This window comes from Mustela erminea, chromosome 5, assembly GCF_009829155.1.
Source record: "Mustela erminea isolate mMusErm1 chromosome 5, mMusErm1.Pri, whole genome shotgun sequence".
Taxonomy (NCBI): domain Eukaryota; kingdom Metazoa; phylum Chordata; class Mammalia; order Carnivora; family Mustelidae; genus Mustela; species Mustela erminea.
In genome coordinates, this window is record NC_045618.1 from 2,941,800 (window position 1) to 2,967,214 (window position 25,415).

The 25,415-nt window shown below is 45.0% G+C and overlaps 1 protein-coding gene across 3 annotated transcripts in view; it reads right to left on the reverse strand.

Annotated features, from left to right (window-relative positions):
• ADAMTSL3 (ADAMTS like 3) overlaps positions 1-25,415 on the reverse strand; it is a 336,446-nt gene that overhangs the window by 17,388 nt on the left and 293,643 nt on the right. For all 3 annotated transcript variants that reach the window (XM_032341952.1, XM_032341950.1, XM_032341951.1), the window contains exons 24-25: positions 3,560-3,742; positions 1,262-1,378 (exon numbers count right to left, since the gene is read on the reverse strand). In XM_032341952.1, coding sequence (XP_032197843.1) covers positions 1,262-1,378; positions 3,560-3,742 — 300 coding nt within the window. The remainder of the gene's footprint in view (positions 1-1,261; positions 1,379-3,559; positions 3,743-25,415) is intronic.

Below are 25,415 nucleotides of genomic sequence, written 5' to 3' on the forward strand. Positions count from 1 at the left end.
CCTGTAGACCGAATGTTTGCATCTCTCCAATATTCAGACGTCAAATCCTTACATCCAGTGAAATGGTCTTAGGTAGTGGGACCCTCAGGAAGTGAGGAGGTCATGAGGGTGGGACCCCCATGAATGCAATTAGTGCCCTTACAGGAGAGGACCCAGGGATCTTCTTCACCCCTTCTGCCACATAAGGACAGAGCAAGTGGGCCCTCACCAGACACCCGATCTTGGGCTTTGCAGGCTCCAGAACTGGGAGCAATAAATGTCTATTGTCAGTAAGTCACCCAGTCTATGGTTTTTGTTAGAGCAGCCCAATCAGACTAAGACAAATGCGGAATGAGAGGATAATAGTGCATTTTACAATGGGAGTATTGTGTCTGAAAGAGAAGAAATACATAAAGAGTTCTGGAGAATGATGTCATAAATAACATGAGTGGGTTATGTGAGTGGTGGGTTATGTGAGTGGTGTCCCAACACCATTTTCCTCTTCCATGCCCTCTCTGCATCTGAGATGTGGAAGCCTAAGAACTACAGTTCTAGAATCCCTACCTGCAGAGTTATCCTCTGGGATGTGTTCTGCAAACGAGAGGCATTTTCTCAAGATTTAAAAGGCCAAAACAATGTAGCCAGTACTATTCCTGTGTAGGAGGTATAATAAAGCATGAAGCAGAATAGTAGCTTCTCCACATCCTTCTGTGACTTCCGTGACTTACTCGCTTCTGAGTCATGGGAATCTGAGATCATCAGTACCTTTTTCCTGTGATTCCAGCATTTCTGATTCTCTTAACTCTACCTCTCCCCCCTGGCCTCCTAAAGAGTTTTGCAAGCTTGAAATACTTAGATTGGGTTCTCCTGACCAAACAGTGATGCATAACAAAGTTAGTAAGTATAGGGAAAAAACTTATGAAAAGAGAAAAATGAAAGAATTGGTTCCAGAATTCTTAGCAAATCTTCCCTCTGTGAATATTTACCAAGTTGGCAATCGTTTTAAAACAGGAAAGCCAATCCCTGTTGTATCACAAATAATGAAGCATGTTTGGGATATGAGCTCTGCAGGCTTCCTCAGGAATGATTTCTTTATAAAAAATGTTTCAATATGGAAGGAACAAGTTGAACCACAGAAGTCTGAGGGCAAGGGGAAAGCTGGCCTAATGCCTAGGAATCATTTTACTTGTTGAGAAGTGTAAAACATGGAGTCTCGTAGCTAAATCCTTTTGTTTGCAACTCCTCACAAATGGTAAATCCTTAAAAAGTCAAAAGCTCTAACCTGGAGGTAGGGGTTCTCCTGTTGGGTCACTGCTGTCAGTTCCAGCATTGGACACCTGGAGCATATGCTTTTTACGGTCCTTGGGAAATACACTTTTACTGTCCAAATGTCTTTGTTCTGAGAAAAAGAAAGAAAGAAAAAAGGAGTCTTGTTTTCCAGTTAAACAATATCTCCTTCTTGTCCCACCTTGGGTGTTCTTAAAGAAGACAACTACTAGGAAGTCAGCTCTTTCCAAAGAAATGCTCTGTCCTGGGGGCTTGGGCTCACACAGATCTGGGAGTTACATATGGGTTTGGGTGTGTGGGGGTGCTGTAGGAGTTTAGTTAGAGTAACTCTGCTAACACGGGATATTTCTGCATGTTTTCAGGGTTTACAGCCTGCTAAGGCAGGAAAAAATGGATTCACCAAAATTTCAGAAGGGACTGGAGGCGGCAGCTGAGACTCGCAGAGTTCCTCCACTCAACAGGAGCCTCGGCAGCAAGAGAACGAGCGAGGTTTCATGGCGGACCTCACGTGGAGGGAGTGCGGGCGTTCAGGAAGGCCATGAAGCTTTCAGAGCAGGGAGGTGGAGGAATGCCGTGCACTGTGTCGTGTAAGACGTTCTTAATTCCTCAGTCAAGTTAGGTGAAGGCATGAGCTTGGTGGGAGGGACTCCTGAGAGAAGAGGTGTACGGGGCGCAGCTGAGAGACGGCCACGCAGCTTCATGAGTGGAGAGGAGCAGAAGCAAGGAACGAGCTGGCACTTCTCAGAGCACGGGGAAGACATTCAAGACTCTGACAGGCTTGGCCAAGCCCATCAGTTGAAAATCTTCATTCCAAGATCCCAGAAGACCGTGGGGGCTCTTTGGGAAGGGCCACATGGAGGTACACCAGAGCCTTCCTGATCAGTGATGGTGGTCCACAAGGGGTAGTAAGAAGAACGCTCAAAGAGAAGGCTATATATTTGGGCTCCAGGGAAACTTTCTGTGAGTTCTAGATCTCCTCATTCATGCAGTGGGATTAAAAATGACCACCACAACCCTGTGCTCTGGCAAACATCAGAAGAGTGAAAGAACACCGAAGTGTTTTGGGCATGACAAGTGTTCTAACTCCCCACATTGCCATCTACCACCTGTGCATGTCCCCAGGTGTCTCTAACTGCCAAGAAGAAAAGCCACGGAGAAGGCTCTTTTCCATCATCCTCTTGGTTCCGCAGTGGATTCTATAATAATCTCATACCAGGTCTGCCAACAACTCAGCTTCATTCATCTGTGAAACACTTAATTAACACTCACTACACCTGTCTTAGGTGCTGGTGAGACAAAGAGGAATAACAAATGATCCTTAATGTCCATCTGATGGAGTCCTGTCATCAACTCTCAACTGGTTCCAAACCCTGATGGGGAAGAGGAATATTATTCACTGAGTCCTAAAACCTCAACAATTTAAAGCCCATTTTCGTGATCAGAATTTTTTGAACTCCATTAATTATCCCTACAGATAGCAGAAACAGAAGCAGCTTGTTATCCTGGTCCAAGAGCACATTGTAATGATCTTCTCTAAATGACATTACTGACCCAAGTGTAAGGTGTCTTAAGACTCGATTGATTAGTGTTTATTGAGTACCTACTGTGTGCCTTATACTATATTATATCCTCAGGAGTGCAAAAAAAAAAAATCACACATGGTCTCTAGAATTAAAGGGCCTGCAATTTAGCCGAGGAAATGTAAGTTAAAAGGGGAAACAGTCGGAGAGCAGTGTGTGTTGGCACTTAATCAGAGACCAAATGGTTAGACCAGAGAAAAGAGGTCAAACAAAATCCAGGGGATTCACACAGGAGATAGGAACTCTTCTGTAAGAGACAGAAGTTGGCCCTACATTTCTCCAAAGAGAAAGGCAGTGAGGGACACTTCTTTGGAGAGCAGTGTTCCTAGAGGTCATACTTCTATGGATGCAGCATGAGAGAAGGGAGTCTGTTGGACCACAGGGCAGGAAACCATGTGGACTAGGACAGAGCTCATTGGTAGCTTGGAATGGGGGATGGGGTCAACAGATAAGCAAATATAGAGGCAGTACATGAAGGGTCTTGATTCTGAGCAGAAAACCTTATATGCCAGTTCTGGGGCAGAGAAATATTAGCAAGAAAGTCACAGTCTTCCAAGAGAAGAACTGGTAGGACAAAATGCCGGATTTGGTGCTCGTTTCTAGGTGGGCAGAGGCAAGCCATGGTCAAAACCATCTAATGTCCATTAGATGGACTGGGTCCTGCTTTGTACATGTTACAGGAAGCCCTTAAACCCGAAGCATTTGGCACTTACCCAGCAGGTGGAGAACAGAGGTCGCCACTGCCTTTCCAAGAGCATTGGTGGCTGTGCAGACATAGGTTCCTTCATGTTCAAGGGAAACATTCTGCAACAACAGGGATCCATTGAAAAGCAAGGAAACATTGTCACTCAGAGATCCTCCTCTCTTCAACCAAGTTATATTAGGCTGAGGGACACCTTTGGAATAAAAACAAATATGACAAAGGCAAATTGCTTTAAGAATAGGGCCACAGAACCACAGGACAAATACCATTTAGCAATTTAACCACAAGTTAGCGAATGGGCTTAACTCCATATAACAGGACAGATGGCTATTTCTAGTTCTACAGATCGTCCAGGGCAGATAGCGAGCTCCATTAATGCAACAGGCTTTGGTCGATGAGGCGCCTGGCTGGGGTATGTCTGTACGTCAACAGGAGCCAAAGAGGGTGGGGTGACTCTATATCAGAAAAAGGAAGAAATACAAAGCTGAGTGGGGGCAGCAGGAGGGCAGCTGAAAAGAGGATTTGGTGGAGTTGGAGGCAGAGACAGAGAGAAATGCCCAGGGCTGAGTTATCACAAAGAAGTCTCCGGAAAGCAAAAATATCTAACACGAATCTTTAACACTTGCCCATCGACCACAAAACATCCCTCCTTCAGAAAAAAATATAAAATCCTTAGGGGGAAAAAAAAAAAACACTTGGGTCATTGATCCTAGGAGGATAATTTCAGGGAACACAAAGTGTTGAGTTTTGAGTCTGGGTTGACGTAGCGAGGCACGGAGATTGTAAGCATCCCCTCTGGACAGAGAGAGAAGCATGAGAAATAGAATTTCATCCCCTGCCATCTTGAGAAGTCTTAGCATTTTGCTGGGGTATGAAATGCAAAACTCAGAAGAACCTCTCTTGGTTCTGAAGAGCTGGGGCGGCCTCAGAAGACCCCGAGATCCAGCCATAGGTAAGTGGTTTTGGCGACGTGTTTTCCTCCTCGGGGCTCTGCTTAGAGGGAATGTGCAGGCCTGGTGAGGTTTTATGCCCAGAAGCAGGTGTCACAGCTCTCATCATGACATTTGCAATGTTCCTGATCATAGGCAAGATGCATGCCCTGTGAAGCCTGTGACACGGAGTCCCACAGCTGTTCTCTGCCCTGGGAAGCAGGTCTGATTGGCTCCAGGTTACAGCTGAGGAAGCTGGGCAAGTCAACAGTGGGCTGGAGCCTGAACACCCAGAGAAGTGCTATCACACGTGCATCTGCCTTCCTAGTTATGTCTACAAACACATGCACACGGAGATGTCGGACTCTCCTGAGGTCACCAGCTAGTACACACTGGAGCCAAGATTCACACCCACATGGTTTATTCCAGAACGGATCTCTTACCCATAATGTAGGTAGGTCTTGCATATTCTTGATGAACTCATTCCTAGGCACCGTGTGTTTATTGCCAAAGTAAACAGACTTCTAAAAAATATGTTTTATGATGGTCTGTTGCTGACAATAAAGCTATGGGAAGCTGTGAATACTTGTGTATTTCTCTTGTATTATCATCTCCCTGAACTTCATTACAGCTGACGCTTGAACAACGTGGGGGTTAGGGATACTGACTCCTCTCCGCTGCCGTCAAAATTCCATGTGAGTTTAACTCCCCCATACTTAACTACCGACAGTCTGCCGTTGAACAGAAGCCCACCAATACCACACACAGTCAACTACACGTATTTTGTGTGTTATATGCATTGAAGCCTGTATTCTTACACCACAGTTAGCGAGAGAAAAATGTTATTAAAAAAACCATGAGGAACAGAAAACGCATTTACAGGACTGCATTGCATTTATTTTAAAAAATCCACTTAAAGGTGGGCCTACACTGTTCAAACTTGTGTCATTCAAGGGTCAACTGCATTTTGAATAGTTTTCAGTTGATCTGTTTGGGTTTTTTTTAAAGGTAAACAACCAGATGCCCCTGGGTGGCTCAGTTGGTCAAGTGCCTAACTATTTTGGCTCAAGTCATGATCTCAGAGTCGTGAGATCAAGCCCCATATTGGGCTCTGTGCTGGGCATGGAGCCTGCTTAAGATTCTCTCTCCCGCCCTCTGCACTTCCCCTGCTGCTCATGCTCTCTCTCTCTCTAAAAAAAAAATAATAAATAAATACATACACACATACAAATTAAATAAAAAGCAATCATACCTACACACTGATAATCTTATCTCTCCTTTTCCAATATTTGTACCTATTATTTCTAACTATTGCATTGCATTGACTAATGTCAATTGCATTGACTAATGTCTCTAAAACATGCAGAACTGAGGCAGTTACAACAAGTATATTTGTCTTATTTCCAACTTTAAAGGGAATATTACTAAAGCTTCCTCCTGAAGCCTGATATTTGCTTTAAGTGTCTGATAGTTGTTGTCAACGCAAAGAAATTTCCTTTTATTTCTAGCTTACATGGAGATTTCTAAGTCTCTGAGTTGATCCTGAGTTCATTTTAATTTTCTTATTTTAAAATTAAAACATTCGAAGCTATTAATTTCCTTTTGAGTACAGCTTTGACTATATATCTTGCATTTTGAAATGCAATATAATTATCACCATTCATTCATTCATTCATTCAAAAAATGCTTCTAAACTACCTACTTCACATGAGGCTTAATGCTGGGCTAAGGGTATGATGGTGAACTAAGCCCCACAAGAAACTTAATTTAAAAAAAAAAGGAAAAAGAAAAAAACCTTAATTTTAAGGGATGGCTTTGGAGGGAAACAGGTGATTGCAGTAAAAGGAGGTCAGGGCTTATGATAAAGGAGAACATGGAGGCCGTCACCGAGCAACTGCTCTTAATGCAAACTGAGGAGTTGGGAAGATTCCCCACCTGCAGGAACACCTAACCTAATACCTCAGGACGAGGAGAAACACATCAAGTGAAGGGGAGAGCAGTGGTGGACAGATTGTTTGAGGCCCAGGGAACAGCGGGCATTAAGTCCTAGACACAAAGTGAAATAGAGCGCCTTTGGGGAACCAGGGACGTTTGTTATGACCGGGGCTTAAAGGACCTGGACAAGGAGTGAGAGCAGACGGGATGAGAGGTGAGCAGGTGGCCATAAATGCAAAATTTACTCTGCACAGAAAGGAATTGGACTGAATTGTTTTAAGGGAAATGGGAACCAATGTAACTATTTTCGGCAATGATCATGTTAAACAATCTGAAAATACCAGATGGGCGCTTGAGCAGGATCAGCCTGGGTGGCTCCGTCGGTTAACCATCGGACTCTTGAGTTTGGGCTCCGGTCGTGATCTCAGGGTCCTTCGGTCATGATCTCAGGCTTGTGAGACTAAGCCCTGCATTGGGCTCCATCCATGCTGGGAGTGGAGCCTGTTTAAGATCCCCCCCCTCTCTCTGCCCTGCTTGCACTCTCACTCCCTTTCTCCAAAAAGACAGAGGAAGGAAGGAAGGAAGAGAGAGAAGGAGTAAGAAAGAGGGGAAGGAAGGAAAAATTAATTAATTAATTTTTAAACACCTGGATGTGATGTAAAACAAGGGAGATGGGCTCCACGGGTCAGGAAGACCATGTGGGTGGCTATAAAAGCACCTGAGGCGAGAGACAAAGGTTGGATATAGAGGCCGGAGCAGTGGGTCTAGAGAGACACAGGTCAGCTTCCTGTGTATCACAGAGGAAAACACCCTCGGTCACAGCGAATGACTTTACAGGGGGAAATGAAAGAGAGAAGGACGTAGGACGACACGCAGACAGAGGGTGGTGACATGAACTGAAACAGGTAAACCTGGGGAAGGGCAGATCGGCACGGAGTACGTGAGAAATTTCTGTCCGTGTGTTGAGACCGAGAGAGCGGGACGACATCCGAGCGCGAGTGACCGGATCTGGAGCCTGGGGGGAGACGCCCAGACTGGGGGTGTGAGTGTTAGCCCAGAAATGAGGATTGGAATACTGGAACTCGATGAGATGATGACAGGGAAATGCACGAAGTGAGCGTAGGCGAGGGTGCAGGATAAAATCTGTGGGACAGGAGGATTTTCCGCATGGGTGGTAACCGCATCTGATTTTCTCTTTGGTTCGCATCTTCCTTGGCAAGGAATTGTAAAATGTCCAACTTGTTGGCATTTTAATCACCCGACCTTCTGCAAGGGAGTTGTGCCTTTAGTGCTGTAATCAGAAAATGCAGTCCAGGGCGCCTGGGTGGCTCAGTGGGTTAAGATGCTGCCTTCGGCTCAGGTCATGATCTCAAGATCCTGGGATCGAGTCCCGCATCGGGCTCTCTGCTCAGCAGGGAGCCTGCTTCCCTCTCTCTCTCTCCCTGCCTCTCTGCCTACTGTGATCTCACTCTGTCAAATAAATAAATAAAATATTTAAAAAAAAATGCAGCCCATACAACTTCTGTTTCTTGAAACTTCTAAGGTGTATTTGTGGCGTAATATACAATCCTTTTTTTTTTTTTCCAGTAAGTGTTCTATATATTCTTGAATTCTATATATTCTTGGAGGCATATTAATTTTTTTAGGGTGAAAGGTTAAATGTTTATGATTAAGTCTTATATTATTTTAGTAGTCCTTATTAACTTGCTTTTCCTCAAGCTCTCCTGTTCGGAAAAAAGTGCTCCCATCTCTGTTCATCACAGTTTTTCCTTATGTTTTTCTTGGTTTTGTTTTTATGCATTATATCTTACCTACCACATGACTGTTCGTGCTGACTACAGGTTACTGTGGATTTCATTTCTTTAATGGTTGTCTTTTGATCTTTTTTAAGGGTCTTCCATCCTGTCCTGCCTGATTTGACTATTATGACTGCTAGTTATTCTGTTTCTGTTTGCTTCTGCTTAATCTGTTTTGTACAATTTTTACAATTTTCTGTATAACTCTAATTTGGGAATATCTCTTGTAATAGTGTGTCATTAGGTTTTATTTGGAAATCCAGTCTAAGAGCCTTTGCTTTTAAGAGCAATGTTAACCCTATTAATATTTAGGGTAATTACAGATATGTCTGGGTTTACCTTCTCATTGTCCGATGCTTTCTGATTTTATGGGTCTTTGACTTTTGGTTATCCTTTCTTTGTTCCCTTTTATCTCATAAAGTAGAAATTAAATGCTGTATTTTAAGTTCCACTAATGTTACAATTTACTTAAAAAAATAAACTGATTGACAGCAGTTTAGCAAACTCTTCCAAAATTACAATTGCATTTCTCCTTTAAACTAGTAATCCCCTTTTCTAGGCATCAATGCACTTAATATGCCTGCATACAAAAATGTTCTATTTATGCAGCTGTATAAAAGCAAAAGACTGGAAACATGTCACATATCCAACAACAGGGACCCATTAACTAACTTACAGTATATCAATGCCATGAAATATTGATGATATATTTAAATTACTGAAAGAAAAAGTGGCCAACCAATAATACATCTAACAAAACTGTCCTTGAGAAATGAAAGAGAAATAAAAACCTTCCCAGACAAAAGCCAAGTGGGTTCATCATCATTAGACCAGCTGCACAAGAAATGCTAGAGAGGGGCACCTGGGTGACTCAGTTGGTTAAACCACTGCCTTTGGCTCATGTCATGATCCTGGGGTCCCAGGATCGAGTCCTGCATCAGGCTCCCTGCTCAGCAGGGAGTCTGCTTCTCCTGCTGACCTCTCTCCTCTCATGCTCTCTCTCTCTCTCAAGCTCTCTCTCTCTCTCTTTCTCTCTCATTCTCTTTCTCAAATAAATAAGTAAAATCTTAAAAAAAAAAAAAGAAATGCTAGAGAGTTCTGCATGTTGAAATGAAAGGACACAAAACAATAACACAAAAGCATAGGAAAGTATAAAACTCATGAGAAAAGGTAAATATATTCACAAACACAGAATACCATAATACTAATGGAGCAGGATAAATCACTTTTAGCTCTAGTATAAAAGTTAAAAGACAAAAGGAGTAAGATTATAAATGCGAAAATTTGTCAATGGATACTCAATGTAAAAACATGTAAGTGTAACATAAAGTGGGAAGATGGAGAGGTACAAAGTATAGAGTTTTTGTATTAGATTGTTATCCCCTTAAAATTAATTAATTTTAATCAATTATAACTATAAATTAATCAATTATAACTATTAGATGATTTATGTAACCCCACGGTAACCGCACAATAAATACCTACAGTAGATATGCAAAAGAAAACCCTGAAGCATGTCACTATTAAAACAATCGACAAATCACAAAGGAAGACAGGAGTAGAGGAAAAGAGATGAAAGGACCACAAATAAGACAGGAAAAAAATGGACAAAGTGACAATACTAAGTCCTTACCTGTCAATAATTACTTTAAACATAAATGGATCAAGCTCTTCAATCGAAGGCACAGAGTGGCTGAACTGATTTAAAGAAAAGATCCAACTATAAGCCGCCTACAAAAAAGACTTACAGACAGAGACTGAGAGTGAAGGGATGGAAAAAGATACTCCGTGCAAACAGTAACCTGATGAGAGCAGGGGTATCTGTGTTTACCCTAGACAAAATAACTTCAAGTCAAAACTGTTACAAAACTGAGGGTTTGGAGGGGAGAGCAGTAGGGGCTGGGTAGCCTGGTGGTGGGTACTAAGGAGGGTGTGTATTGCATGGAGCACTGGGTGTGGTGCATAAACAATGAATCTTGGAACACTGAAAAAATAAAATTAAATTTAAAAAAACTGTTACAAGATGTAAAGATCGTATATATTGATAAGAGAGTCAATTCTTCAGGAAACTATAATAATCATAAATATATAACAATCATAACTATATATGCTCTAAGTATTAAAGCACCTAAATACATAAAACCAACACTGACAGATCTGTAAATAGAAACACATAGCAATACAATAGTAGTTGGGGACCTCCATATCCCACTTTCAACAATGGACAGGATGCCCAGACAGAAAATTAATCAGGAAACAGTAGACTTGAACTGCGCTATTAACTAAAGAGGCTTAACAGGCAGACGTAGACTATGCCACCCACCAATAGCATGATATACACTCTTCTCAAGTGCACAGGAAACATTCTCCAAGGTAGATCACATATTAGGGTACAAAACAAGTCTCAACAAATTTAATAAGGCTGAAACTACACAAAGCATCTTTTCCAACCACAAGGGCATAAAACTAGAAATCAGCACCAGAAGGAAAATTGGAAAATTCAGATATGTAGAAATTAACCAAGACAGTCTTGAGCAAACACTGAGTCAAAGAAGAAATGAAAAGGGAAATTAGAAAATACCTAATACAAATGAAAATAAACATACAACATAGCAAGACATGTGGGAGGCAACAAAAGCAGTACTAGAAAGAAGTTTATAGCATTAAATACCAATGTTCCAAAAGAAGGAAGATCTCAAATAACCTAGATTTACCCTTCAAGGAACTAGAAGGAGATGAACAAGCTAAAACCAAAATTAGAATGAAGGAAAAAAAAACTCCAAGATTAGAATACAAATAAGCAAAATAATATAATATAATAATATATACACATATATATTTATTTAAAATAAAATGGATTAAAGACAAACATAAGATTTGAAACTGTAAAACTCTTAGAAGAAAATACAGGAGAATAGATTCTTCTTGAGATTGGTCTGGCAATGATTTCCTGGATCACCAAAAGCAAGCAGACTTTTTATTATTCTTAAAGGAATCTGGGGATGCCTGGGTGGCTCAGTGAGTTAAGCCACTGCCTTTGGCCCAGGTCATGATCTCAGGGTCCTGGGATCAAGCCCCGCATCGGGCTTTCTGCTCAGCAGGGAGCCTGCTGCCTCCTCTCTCTCTGCCTGCCTCTCTGCCTACTGGTGATCTCTGTCTGTCAAATACATAAAATCTTTAAAAATAAATAAATAAATACAGCAATCTGTGGTTGGTTCCTTTTTTCTTTTTGGATTTCTGCAGGATTCTTTCTATTACCAAAATTTTCAAAACTTTTCCCTGGATATGATCAGGAGATAGTCTTTGTTCAGCAATTTTGCCTGGAACACACTGGGGCATTTTGTCTGTAAAACAGTCATTGTTTCCACTCAGTAAAACCTTCTCTCCTCTCCTCTCTATCCCCCTCTTCTCTCTCTAAGTTCTGTGTCTGTTCCTTTGGCTCCGTCTCTTGCTCAGGAACACCAGTTGGGTGGTAACTCTCTCTCCTCCAAGTCCATCACCAGGCACCATGGTTGTTAGCTCGCTGCTCTTGCCTTTGGCTTTCTGCTAGCAAGCCTGACCTTGCTCCTACTTTACTCCTTTCATTTTATTTACTTTTTTTAAAGATTTTATTTATTTATTTGACAGAGACCACAAGTAGGCAGAGAGGCGGCGGGGGGGGGGTGGTGAGCAGGCTCCCCGCTGAGCAGAGAGTCCGATGTGGGGCTCAATCCCAGGACCCTGAGATCATGACCTGAGCTGAAGGCAGAGGCTTAACCCACTGAGCCACCCAGGCGCCCCCTTTCATTTTATTTTGAGTGTTTTATTCTCTGCTCCTAATTCTTGCTTTACTTCTCATTGATTTTTTAAAAACACTTTCTAGCCCTATTTTTATTTCTGTCTCTCTCTTAGCTAGTCCCCCCCAACCCCCGCCGCTGCCCCCGCCACTCTACTGAACTATGATGGACACAGAACACTGTGCATGTCTGGCGTGGGCAACTTGTTGGTTTGACACACTTGTATGTTGCAAGATGACTGATACCACTTCTTCATTAGCTAACACCTGAATCCTGTCACATGGTTACCGTTTCTTTTTTGAGGTAGATACCTTTAAGATCCCTTCTTTTAGCAAATTTCAGTTAAATAAACCAACAGTTTCGTTTTCTTAAACTTCTCTTTGTTTTCATCTTGCCTTTCTAGAGTTTTGGGGAGACACAACACATGTGCAACCTAACATTTACTCTTTTCATACAGTAGATATGCTTCATGTGTCTCTCGAGTGTGCAACATCATTTTTGCTGCACAACCTCGGCATTCTGGCTCAGAGCTCTAATGAGCAGAAATTCCTCGTTGCCTCATCCAGGTCCAAATGGACGCTTGGGCTCCCGATGCTGTCGATGCTTGATGTCTTTTGCACGCTTTATTATTATTTCAAATGGTAACATTAGGAGGGGCCAATTTTCTGCCTAAAGACTACAGTAGTGGATTTGTGGTTTCCCGAAGGTCTTAGACCATATTGCTCAAAACTGACAAGACTGAGGGCAAGAGACTAAGTTACACTATCTCTTGGGATCCCCCCCCACCAGCTCTAAGATACTCATGAGATCCATTCATTCATTCGTCCACTCACCCTTCCTTGTATATACTTACTCAACTCGTGTTTTTTAGGGGCCTTCTACAACCAGCACTCTTTCAGAACATCATTACTGCATTAATCTCAGGCCTCCCCAGCAGGCTATGAGGACAGCGTCTGGCAGAGTAAATAAATACAGGAATATTTGCCAAATGCAGAAATGAGCTGAACAAGGGAATGGATCCACCAGATGAAAATCATTATATCTCCAAGATACTTCTTGGTTATTCATGGCAATGTTCTCTCCCAAACAGAGAAGGTGATAAAATATGGACTCTGTGGTGAGATCTTCATACCTTCACGCACAACTATTTTGGGATCCATGGTAATTTAGTGAAGGGTTGTACTAGCTAGGAAGAAAATAACCTCCTTAAATATTTTGATTAAAAAGGTGAAAATCATTTCAAAAAATCTCTTCAAACCCTTCACCAGCCTCCATATATGTGAATTTAAATTATTTACTAATTCCAGGAGATTCCTTTAAGAACGCCTATTGAGTTAATTCGTGACTAAGCATTTTTGAAAGCAATACAGAAGTTTGAAAATATTATAATTCAAGGATCTTAATTCAGACTTACCTCCTGTAATTAATTAGTTTAAGTAAATGAGGTTTTTCTTAAGTTATAAAACCTCTTCCAGGGAGAGATCCTGAAGCATTTCGGATACATTGGCTTCTTCATTATGCCTCCAGGGTAAAAAAACATGGAAGCAACAGTGCTGTCAATTCTAACTTGAAAGGATGTCTACTCGGGGCCTTTAGCCAGGCTGAGGAGGCCACGTGGGGCTCTCACTCAGGAGGAGGGGACAGCAGGTGCCTCGGCCCAGAAGCACGTTCTTCCCGTGGGGTCCATTAACCTCAGCCGGGTTCGCAGATGGAAATCAAGGTTCATGACCTTTCCACTAACTCTAGCTGACATTAAGCATTTCCATCAACTATGAACATAAGCAACAATCCAAGGCAGCAGTACTCTTGACTCTGCTGCTAATGGATAAATATTTCCACTCCACATGACCATCGTATGGATACCTCAAAATATCTTTTATGCCACCACTACTTCGAGATTATGGTAGTTATTGGACCTGATGCTAGATTTCGAGTTGCGTGCATCACTGGAAAGAAGCATTTATACTATTAGATCACACTTTTGATAAATTAACATTTTCATGTCTGGAATTTGATAGCTGGTTTTCTTTATAATAGGATGTATTTTATTTTCTGCATTTGAAAATACTCTTCTGAGAGGCAGCTCTGTAGGCTTCCTCAGCACTCTCCTGCTACTTTGGAGGGACAGGAAAGAACACTGGGGCTGCAGAGGTGGGAGTGAGGAAGGTGCGCTAGGAGACAAGGGCAGAGAAGGGGCAGGTGGGGAGAGGGCTCAGATCTCAGCTCTGCCGATCACTGGGAAGATTTGGCTTTTATTCTAAAGGCTTTGAGGAATGACAGGAAGTCTTTCGAAGAGCTGCTTTGATTGCCTGAACAGATCGCAGGGCACAAGGAAGAGGTGGGAAGGACCACGGAGGAGGCTGTTATCACAATCCAGCCGAGAGATGATGGTGGCATGGACCAGTGTGGTCGCAACGGAGGTGGTGAGAAATGATCAGATTCTAGATAGATTTTGAAGGTGAGATATTTTGAAGAAGCTGACAAAGGATGGGGGCTGCTGACAGATAGGGGGATGTGAGAGAGAAACGCTCATCAAGAATGGTCCGAGCGTATCATGCTTAGCGAAGTAAGTCAAGCGGAGAAAGACAACTATCATATGATCTCCCTGATATGAGGAAGTGGTGATGCAACATGGGGACTAAGGGGGTAGGAGAAGAATCAATAAAACAAGATGGGATTGGGAGGGAGACAAACCATAAGTGACTCTTAATCTCACAAAACAAACTGAGGGTTGCTGGGGGGAGGGGGGTGGGGTTATGAACATTGGGGAGGGTATGTGCTATGGTGAGTGCTGTGAAGTGTGTAAACCTGGAGATTTACAGACCTGTACCCCTGGGGATAAAAATATATTGTATGTTTATTAAAAAAAAAAAAAAGAAAAGAAAAGAAAAGAAAAGAATGGCCCGAGCACCTGTTATAAGGGCGTTGGCATTCTCTAAGGTAAGAAAGTCTATGACAGCAGCCATTTGGGAGAAAAACTCAGGAATTCAATTTAAATTTGTTAGGTCTGCAACATCTGATAGTCACAGAGAGATGCTGGGGAGGCACTTGGATCTGCTCAGGTAGAGCTTGGAGGAGAGGTCTGGGCTGGAAACCCAAACTTGGGAGTGGCCGGTGTTATCGATGCCGACGCCGTTAGCGTCCTTGAGCACGGCTGAGGTTGATAAGGGAGTGAGGACCGCGGGAGACCGGAGAATGTCTGGGACTGGCCCCGGGGCACTTCATCCTACAGACCATAGAAGACTACACAGGAGACTGAAAAGGAACAGGTGACACAGCGTGGAGAGTAGAACGGAGAAAGTGGTTTCCCAGAAGCCAAGAAGGAAGTATTTCCAGAAGGAGGGAATAGATGCTGGTTGAAATGCAATCACTGGGGCGCCTGGGTGGCTCAGTGGGTTAAGCCACTGCCTTCGGCTCAGGTCATGATCTCAGGGTCCTGGGATCGAGTCCCACATCGGGCTCTCTGCTCAGCAGGGGCCTGCTTCCTTCCCTTCCCCTCTCTCTGCCTGCCTCTCTGCCTACTGTGATCTCTCTCTGTCAAATAAATAAATAAAATCTTTGAAAAAAAAAAAAAAAAAAAGAAATGCAATCACTGTCAGAAGGGCTAAAATCACAACGACAAGCAACAGCAGGTGTTGGCGAGGACAAAGTGGAGGCCGGAGAACCCTCGTGCACTGTGGCTGGGGACGCAAGCTGGTGCAGCCACTCTGGAAAACAGTACGGAGGCCGCTCAAAAAATTAAAAATAGAACTGCCATAGGATCCAGCAATCACACTACTGGGAATTTACCCAAAGAATTAAAAGAAAAAACAAACCACTAATTCAAAGGAATACGTGCACCCCGATGTTCACAGCAACATTCTCTACAACAGCCGAACTATGCAGGCAGCCCCAGTGCCCATCAGTAAAGGATAAAGATGTGGTTTACATATGGTTCCTGCTCAGCCACGGAAAAGAGTGACATCGTGCCATCTGTAACAACATGGATGGAGCGAGACAGTATCACGCTCAGTGGAGTGCGTCAGCTGGAGAAAGACATATACCATATGATCTCAGTCATATGTGGAATTTAAGAAACAAATGAACAAGGTTTTAAAAGAAGAGAGAGAGGGCGAAAGAGATAGAAACCGAAAAGCAGACTCTGAGCTAGAGAACAAGCTGGTGGTCACCAGTGGAGGTGAGGGGGTGGGGGGAGGGGGCGGGAAAAGGTGAAGGGGCTGCACAGCACACTCGTCACGATGCGCACTGAGGAATGAGCAGAATTGTTGAGTCACTATATAGTACACCTGAAACTAACATAACACTGTTAAAACAAACAAACCCAAACCTGATGGTCTTCCTGGACCTTTGCCATCAGCATGGACCCCACATAGCTCAAATCCTGCACATCCTAGACCAATGCCTTCTCCCCCTCCCATCATCATCACAGCGCCCCCATCCAACTGGTCACCCACCTCAGACCTCACAGCCACTCCTGGCTCCTGCCTTCTTGTTCTCCACGGGTAATTTGCCACCAAGTTTGTAAAAATCATTTCTAACTTGCAACTCCTTTGGATACTGTCTCCTCTTGCCCACGGCTGTGGTCACTGCTATAGCTCAGGACCATAATTCTTCCCTTAATTGCGGAAACAACCTCTCGGCTGGCTTCCCTACTCTCAAACCGTCTCTTCGTGTGAGGTCAGAGGGAGCAGAGCGCTGGCCCCTGCCCGCCTCCAGAAGCACATGGCCCGCCTGGGAAGCCTGGCTCTAACCACACTCCCAGTCCCACCTCCTAACCGTCCGGCCACGTCCCTCCTGCCGCAGGCCGTGCACCGTGGTCAGCTCAGTGTCGTGTCCACAGGCCCACCCTTCACTCCTCTGCAGTGTTCCCACCTTCTGGCCTTGGTCCACTCCTCTTCACGGATAGCCCTGGGGGTGCCTCTGCCACTGAGGTGCTTGTCCTCCCCTCCCAGTTCCTGCAGAGACTCATTCAGACACTGTCGTGTTTGCAACATTGTCTCGCGGTCAGTTCTACAGCTTCCTGGGAGCTCCTTGTCCTCAGCTGGGCGCGCAGCAGGTGCTCAGCCAGTCTGCTGAGTTGCAAGTGTTTGTGGTTCTCGCGTGGATGTATATGCCCCTCCCCTGCTCCCCACTACCAAATCCGTATGCAGAAGCCCTCACCCTCCGTGTGGTGGGTATTTGGAGCAAGGGCTTTTGGAAGGTCATCAGGTCCAGGGGAGGTGAGGAGGGTGGAGACCTTGTGACGGGATTAGTGCCCTTTATAAGAAGAGGAAGAAACCAGAGCGGCTCTCTCCCTCTCTCCCTCTCTCTTTGCCTCCCTCTCCGTCACCTCCTCTGCCGCGCTCTGCCCCCTCTCTTTCCCTGTGCGGAAGCAGGGAGAAGATGCCCTTTGTGAGCCAGAGAGAGAGGCCCATCAAGACTCCTGGCACCTTGATCTTGGACATCCTAGCCACTGTAACTGAGAAACGGATGTTTGTTGTTAAAGCCCCTATCTATGGTATTTTATCAGCCTGAGCCTTATCAGGGGAGGATTTAGCTTTGGGCCTGTTGCCTGTCGTAGGACTCACCTGCCCTCAGTGCCTTGTGGTACACATTTTTGTTTTAAAAAAGAAAAACTCCGGGCGCCTGGGTGGCTCAGTGGGTTGAGCGGGTTGAGCATCTGCCTTCGGCTCAGGTCCTGGGATGGAGCCCCACATCAGGCTTTCTGCTTAGCAGGGAGCCTGCTTTCCCCCACTTTCTCTGCCTGCCTCTCTGCCTACTTGTGATCTCTCTCTCTCTCTAGAAAAAAAATAAAAATAAATTAAAAAAAAAAAAAAAGAAAGGCTCTCCCACACGATTTTTTTTTTTTAGTCCATTTGGGTGATTAGTTATTCTGAGGTACGGTTATGTCCTAGATTAAGTCCCCCATGCCTTTGCTTACATCACTTGGTGTGGGAGACAACATAAATGCAACTCAGACCATCCTCCTCCCCTCCCCCCAAATCCTCTACACCTTCGGTCCGTCACAAATTTATTCATCAAGTGAGTATTCTGTAAGTGCCTACTGGGTGCCAGGACTCTGCCAGCTCCTGAGAGCTTAGCCTTGCTGGCACATCAACTTCTTCAGCCTTTAGGCTTTCAGAAGGGAGGGGAAGGGAAGACATCCCTTCCTGAGCTCCCTCCCGAGCTCCCTCTGTGCTGAGACAAGCGGCCACACCTCGGGAGCCCCCAGCAGTGCAGTACACACAGCAGGCTTATCGAAGTAAACTCAGGTTGGAGCACTGGTTTTGGTCTCTACAACTCCAGCTGTCTTCTAAAGAAGCTGGATGCTTTCCTTAGGGACATTCTGCAAGATTTCAATGGATGCATTTGTAGACAAGAGCCACAAAACAGGGAGAGAAGAATTTGGAGTTCCTGCGGCAGTCCTGGGGGTTGGAGTAAGCAGAGGAAGGACAGGAAAGAGAACGGGGAAGAGGAGCCAGGGGCCAGGACGCCTTGGCCACAAGCCCTCAACCTTAAGCTTTGCTTTGAAAAGCTGCCAAATGCCTGGTATTAGTGGGTGTCTTGCTGGGAGGAGAAACCAGTCAAGGAAGTGAGTTTTGTATCCCGGTCGATGGAGGGCAAGAGAGCATATGAGGTCAGTGCAAGAGGGAGCCAGAGGCAGAGTGTCCAGGCCAGAGTAAGACCCCAAGAACTGTCAGAAGTCAGTTCCAGAAGTTCTCTGAATTTCCAGTCTCTGGAACGGAGAGGGGTCAGAGATAACTTCACTTAAACCGCCACCTTACAGTGGCAAGGATATGACAGTGAGTTTATGTACACAGTGATATTCCAAAACAGAACTTGGCAAGTTTTGAAGCTCTGAAAGGAGACACAAAGGGCTCCCCTGTGGAGGGAAGAGGAGGGAAGTTCTCCACCGCAGCTCCGCACCTAGACGCATCACTATGCATGTGGACATTTTCAAAGAACAGAAGAAGCCAGAGGAAATTCAGATGGGATTCTTATACTCCTGTTCTTTTTTTTTTTTTTTTTAAGATTTTATTTATTTATTTGACAGACAGAGATCACAAGTAGGCGGGGGGTGGGGGGGGTGGGGTGAAGCAGGCTCCCTGCCGAGCAGAGACCCCGATGCGGGGCTTGATCCCAGGACGCTGAGATCACGACCTGAGCCGAAGGCAGAGGCTTTAACCCACCGAGCCACCCAGGCGCCCCTATGGTCTTTCAAAATAACAAATGTTTGCTCTGTTCAAACAGCTACAAGATGTCAGAAAGAGTTTAAACTTGTTTATCTAGCCTCAAAGACAGGCTATTTCCCCTAAGACACAGAGCTCTGAAATATTCAACGTTCTGCTTCCACAATGCTGAAATGATTTTTGGAAGGCAAATGTTGTGGGGAAAAAAGTTCAGATCTGGAGGGTTGTAAAGCATGTGTTGCAGCAAGCCAGCACCTCTGGACATCTTTAGAATAGTCACTGTTTTAAAAACAAACATCCTTTATCCTTGAAAGGCCCATGAAACATTCCACATTGCAGAATCCTTGGCCAATTCCAGACTGCTCTGAAAAGTTGGTTTTTTTTATATCACCGTGTCACATATATTATACCTGTAGGTTCTTGTTCATTTCTTTGTTTCCTCCAACTACTCAGCACTCATACAATATTCTGCATTTTTTCCCCCACACATGACAATTGAAAGTTGAAGCTACCATTAGTTAGTTCCAGGGGCTCTGAAGAAATGGTGGTGTCCATTTACAGGATAAGAGGCAAACTGAACACAGTGTAGACAAACCACAAGGGGAGTCATTACTAATAAACAAACAAGAGCCCACAGTTTCAGAGTCAGAGGAAAAAAAAATCCTCAACCCTATCAGCGCAAAGAGTAGCTAAACTCTTCTTGACAGAGGGGTCAATCTTCACAAGGTAGGAAATATTGTACAAAACACTCTCATTTTGAGTTAGCTGCATACCCTTCTGCTCTTTTTGGCAATACATAATCTATGCCTTTTGGCTATAAAGGACTCTCCATCGACGATGCCTTAGCCAGAACTTCCTCTAAATATCAGGCTATGGCTTTAACCAGCCACAGAGCTCCCTTGAACAGCTGCTAAAGTACTTTCTCTTCTCGAACAAAATGATGTTAATGGATTGAATAATCAGGTCCCCAGTAGTTTGATCTGAGGAACTAGAAATAATCTGGGTCACAGCGTCTATCCCCAGTTCTATATTCAAGACTCTTTAAAAATGTGTTTCTTCTGACATGGAGGAATGGTGTCGATAAGTCTCCTGCTGGCATGGTCATCCCTGACCTCCGCTTTGCTCAGGACTGGACAGTTCTCGGTCTAAGTCCACTGGTCAGATCTCACGAGTGCTAGGGAGTCCACTGTGGGTACTGTCCTCCAGGGCCTTGCTCAGAGGCTAGAAAGGGCCCATGACAGTTATTCCACATACTCTCTCCACACCAAACCCCCAGTGGTTCCTTGGAGAATAAGACTCAACGTCAAATCTGATGCAAATCAAACATGGCGCACGCAGGCTGGAGCTAGCCAAGTGGTGTAAGCCACTCGCTCCGGCTCAGAGAATTCTGGAACAATGGCTCAAATGTGGACAGCCTTGGACTTTCTGGAGACCCTTTCTGATCAACAGTAATTTTGATCATTGATCGATGTAACATCGGGATTTGGAGGAACAAATAGCTATGATACGGTCCTCAAAGGTTGCACTGAAAATTGCCTATTTGGAAGTCATGCCCCATGATCTTCAAGTTGGTCTTGCTGCCGTCACCAGCAAACCCGAACCATCAGTGGAGCTCCTGAGGTGACATCTCAAGGCTGGGATGACGCCCCAAAACTCCCTTTCCCCCTCCCTCAATGTTCTGGCTCTTTCTTGATTTTCCAAGTTGCCCCCACTTACCCTATAAAATGGCTCCTTTCTCCCTAGAAATTGGGGGGAGTAAGATTCAGTTTTCCTAGCTCCAAAGCTTATACTCTTCTTGGAGGATTAGGGCACAAAAGCCCTTTCAATCTGTGGGTACCAACTGCTAACAAGAGCTCATCCTTCAGTGTCGGGGACCTCACTGCTTTCCAAACTGTGAAATGCTAAGATTTTCCATGTGCTCTTCTCTCTTCTGCAGATTATTTGCTATTCTCTTGTACCACTTGGAAATTTTCTGCTCATTCTTTTTTTTTTTTTTTAAGATTTTATTTATTTGGGAGAGAGAGAGAGAGAGAATGACTGGTACGGAGGGGCTGAGGGAGAGAGAGACAGAGAGAAGCAGATTCCCTGCTGATCAGGGAACCTGACACGGGGCCTGATCCCAGGACCTCTGGGTCATGACCTGAGCCGAAGGCAGACACTTAACAGACTGAGCCGCCCAGGTGCCCCAGTTTCTGCTCAGTCTTAAGGATCCATTGTTGGCCCTCTCTTCACTGACCCTCTCTGACGCTGAAACTGAGTCCTCCTCTGTGGACCTTCAAACACTGAGGTCTCAGCTATTGACAGGCCTGACTCCACCTTCAGAATGAGCCCAGTGTATGGACGCAGGCCCTGCCCCATAGCCCAGCTTCCCCTTCACTCCTTGCTACCCACTGTTTCCTGAGGATGTCTCTCATTTTGAAATAACATTTGAGGTGAGTCTAAGTCCCAGGAAAATCTTTGGCTCCATTTACTGGCTAATGCATTAGTTCTTAATGTTGGATACACATTAGTATTGCCTGGGGGACTTAAACCACCCAACGTTCCCTGGCTGGACTAGAGATAAATTGAGTCGGACTCTCCGGGGTAGGGTGGGTGGGAGGGAGGTGATGTCATAATGTTCATAATAAAATGACTTTAGTATACCTCACGTCAGTCATGAAAATGAATACATGGGGGTAGCCTTCGCAAATATATAACGGGGGAGATAAATGAAAAGATAAATGAAATCAATGAAAAGATAAGAAAGACAGAGGGATACTGAAGCCTGGATGTTAGTGCAGATGTTGAAATTCTCTTCAGGTTCCATCGTGTGTTCCCCACGGGGGTTATTTTTTTCCATCACCAGGTCCTGAATGCCTTTTGCAGACTATACCAAGAAGCCCTCATGCTTTATTATTTCTGGGAGTTTAATTCTGACAAGATTTTTCTCTCTCTCAGTCTGTACCCTATGTGGGTCCCGCAGGGCCTACTGTAGGAAGGCACAGCTGGGGCAAAGGAGTGAACGCAGATGGACAGGTGGTTGGAGGGATTTCCCTAATTCCATGTGTTTGGCACCATAGGTATTCCTCCAACCTGCAAGGCTATCCTGTGCCCTCTGTCACCGTCTGTGTGGGTCTCACACCATTCACAGTGAGAAGCCGAGACTCTTGGGGGACACAGAGCAAGTGAGAGCCTTTCTCGTAGGATAAGTAGATGTGAGAGGTTGGATGCTGGCTCTTACTGCCTTTTAAGAAAAGCCTGCCAATGGTTTACAAGCACATCACGTAGAAGTCTGGAGAACTCTGCTTGCTGCTCTGGCTCCTGTCCCCGCAGCCTTCTGAGGAACCAGGAGAACACAGGGCCAGCCTAGATCCACCACACAGGCACTCATGGAATTGAAGCAACTTATTTCTTTGGAAACCTGAGCTTCAGAAGACCACCAAGAGAACACCAGAAGTCTGGAAGCAGAGAGGATGATCCCAGTTCCTGCCTTTCTGGATCACCTCAGGTCTGTCGACAACAGATCAACAGGCTCAAACAGGACCAAGCCAGGGCCATTCAATTAACCTTAAAAGTTATTAGGTGGGCTTAATCAATCTTCACATCAGAAACATGATGATTAAAAAAATGAGGTAAAAGCTATTTTAAATCTGAAATAAGATATAATTGTGGAAAGGTTACATGTTATTTGGGGAGCAGAAACTTGACATGGGCCTTGACCCCACTCCAGTGTTCCAACCAGTGCTCTCAAACACTGTTAGCAGAACCAATTTAATTTTTTTTGGTAGAATAAAGTCCAATTTATAAAACTATAAAACATGAAGGTCTTTTAGTTGAACTGTATTTGGGGGAGAGGATAGGTAGGGTAGAAAGTAAGACTGGGGTCCTTGACAAGGACAAAGATTAATGTGGAGCTGGGTGTCTGTGAGGTTTGGGGGACAGACAGACATACTGGTAGGACTGAAGACAGAAGTGGGGTGTAGACACTTGAGGATGAAAGCGGTGTTGTTGATGACAGGACCAGCACAACAGCTGTGGTCTAGCAGCCAGAAGACGCGGCATGACTCAGTACCCACAGACATACACACCCAAGCACAAGGCTTTTCCCAATAAGTATGAAATCTGATAGGTTCCTGAATAGCCCTTTCTGTGTTTCACCTTCCATATTCGGCAATAATTCCACTACCCTAGCATTTCTTGCTACTTCTTGATTGGGTAGACTCGTGCTTTCTCCACTTGGGAAACTGGTGTGGATCAGAGATGAGGGGGAAAATCACCGCTCAAGGAGCTCTGAGAATAGAGCTTCGGCAGACCGCTAAAGAACAGAAAATGGGTTTGCAAATGAGGCTTTTTTAAAAAAAGATTTTATTTATCTATTTGAGAGAGAGGCAGTGAGAGAGAACAAGAGAGAGGAGAAGGTGAGAGGGAGAAGCAGACTCCCCGTGGAGCTGGGAGCCCGATGTGGGACTCAATCCCAGGACCCCAGGATCATGACCTGAGCCGAAGGCAGATGCTTAACCAACTGAGCCACCCAGGTGCCCACAAATGAGGCTTTTTAATCCACTAACTCAATAATCCCAATATGAACGCAAAGAGGTCTGGGTTAAGCCTATGAAGGTTTAGGTGAGGGAGTGGGGGGTCAGCCAGCCCACGATTTGCCATGTCCCTTTCCCGTTGCTGCCGGAATGGGGGAACACAGGTCTGGGTGGTGGTTCCACCAACCTGGGCGCTGACCCAGCTCGCTCAGGCAGACCCCCGACCACGCCCGTGAGCAAGAGCCAGCCTTTCCGTGTACTCGCCCTGGACCCTTCATCTCATACCATGGGACGCTTCTGCAGGCCAGGCTGGGGCCTGCTTGTTGCCTATACCTGAGCCTCTGACCCCTGTCCCCAAGCTGTGGTGCTTCCTAATTCCCCCGTCAGGCCTCTGTTCTGACGCCCTTCTCTCTGGCCAGCACTCTGGGGTTCCCATTCTTCTGTCACGAGTCCAGATGCTTCTTCTCCAACCAGTTCCTTTGGGGTCACACAGACTCGGGATTAAATCTTAGCTCACCTCTCAGTAGGTATACAGACACGGCCCCGTAATTGCAGATGCCCGAGCCACTTCCGCATTAGCAAAACAAAGACAATAAGCAGACCCGCCTTGTAGGCTGTTCCAACTCAGACCCATCAAATTATTCTTATTTTTTTAAAGATTCTATTTATTTATTTGACGAAAAGAGATCACAAGCAGGCAGAGCGGCAGGCAGAGAGAGGAAGGGAAGCAGGCTCCTTGCTGAGCAGAGAGCCCGATGCGGGGCTCGGTCCCAGGACCCTGAGATCATGACCTGAGCCGAAGGCAGAGGCTTTAACCCACTGAGCCACCCAGGCGCCCCAAGTTATTCTTATGTTTGATGATGAGTTTTGATGGACTGTCAACGTGCTCCATAGGGGACGCTCCTGTCCCTGTCCTTCGTGGTTTGCAATGTACTGTCTCTCCATGTTCGACTCTACGGCTGTGTGCCGGCGCTCTGGGCTGGGCCGGGGACACCTATGTTCCAGATCCCCAATTAACAACACATGGGTTGCTAAAGGCCAGATAGGCCTTCTCTGCCTCTTGGATGAAGCAGAACCATTTAATGTCTTGAGTAACTAGTCCAACAATCAACGACCAATCAACAACCGTATTACAATTCCACTGGTTTCAGATTCTGGCTCTCTGGACTTCCTTTCCCCTCTAACATTTCATCCACAGCGTAGGCAGAAGGCTCTTTCTAAAACACAGAGCAGCTCACACCACTACTCTACTTAAAGCTTTTCTTGCCTCCCATGCCAAGGCAATGAAGTCCAAGGGTTTTAGCCTGACATTAAACGCCCTTTACAACCTGGTCCCAACTGAAACTTCCAAAGCCCCCTCTTCCCACTCTCCTCCACCCCCTCTGCTTTAAGTCACACGGATCTGACTGTGGTTTTGCAGATAAGCCAGGGACTTTTGCGTTTCTGTGCTTTTGCCTATATGCTGTTTCTTCTGCTTCCAATGGCTTCCTTTTCGTTCCAAGTGGCCTGGTTGTAACGTCATCTGTTCGGCAAACCTCTAATCCTTGAGAAGCCTTAACTATTCTCTCCTTTGTCGGACGCACTCAACCACACTTAGATTTCTGCATCTGTGGTATCATAGTTTCCTTGTCTATCAAGCTGCAGGTACCAGGGCTAATTCGTCTCTGTGCACCGAAGAACTAGACTGGGCTTAGCAGATGCTGAGCGAATGCTTGCTGAATGGATAGAACAATGCGTGGAATTTCCA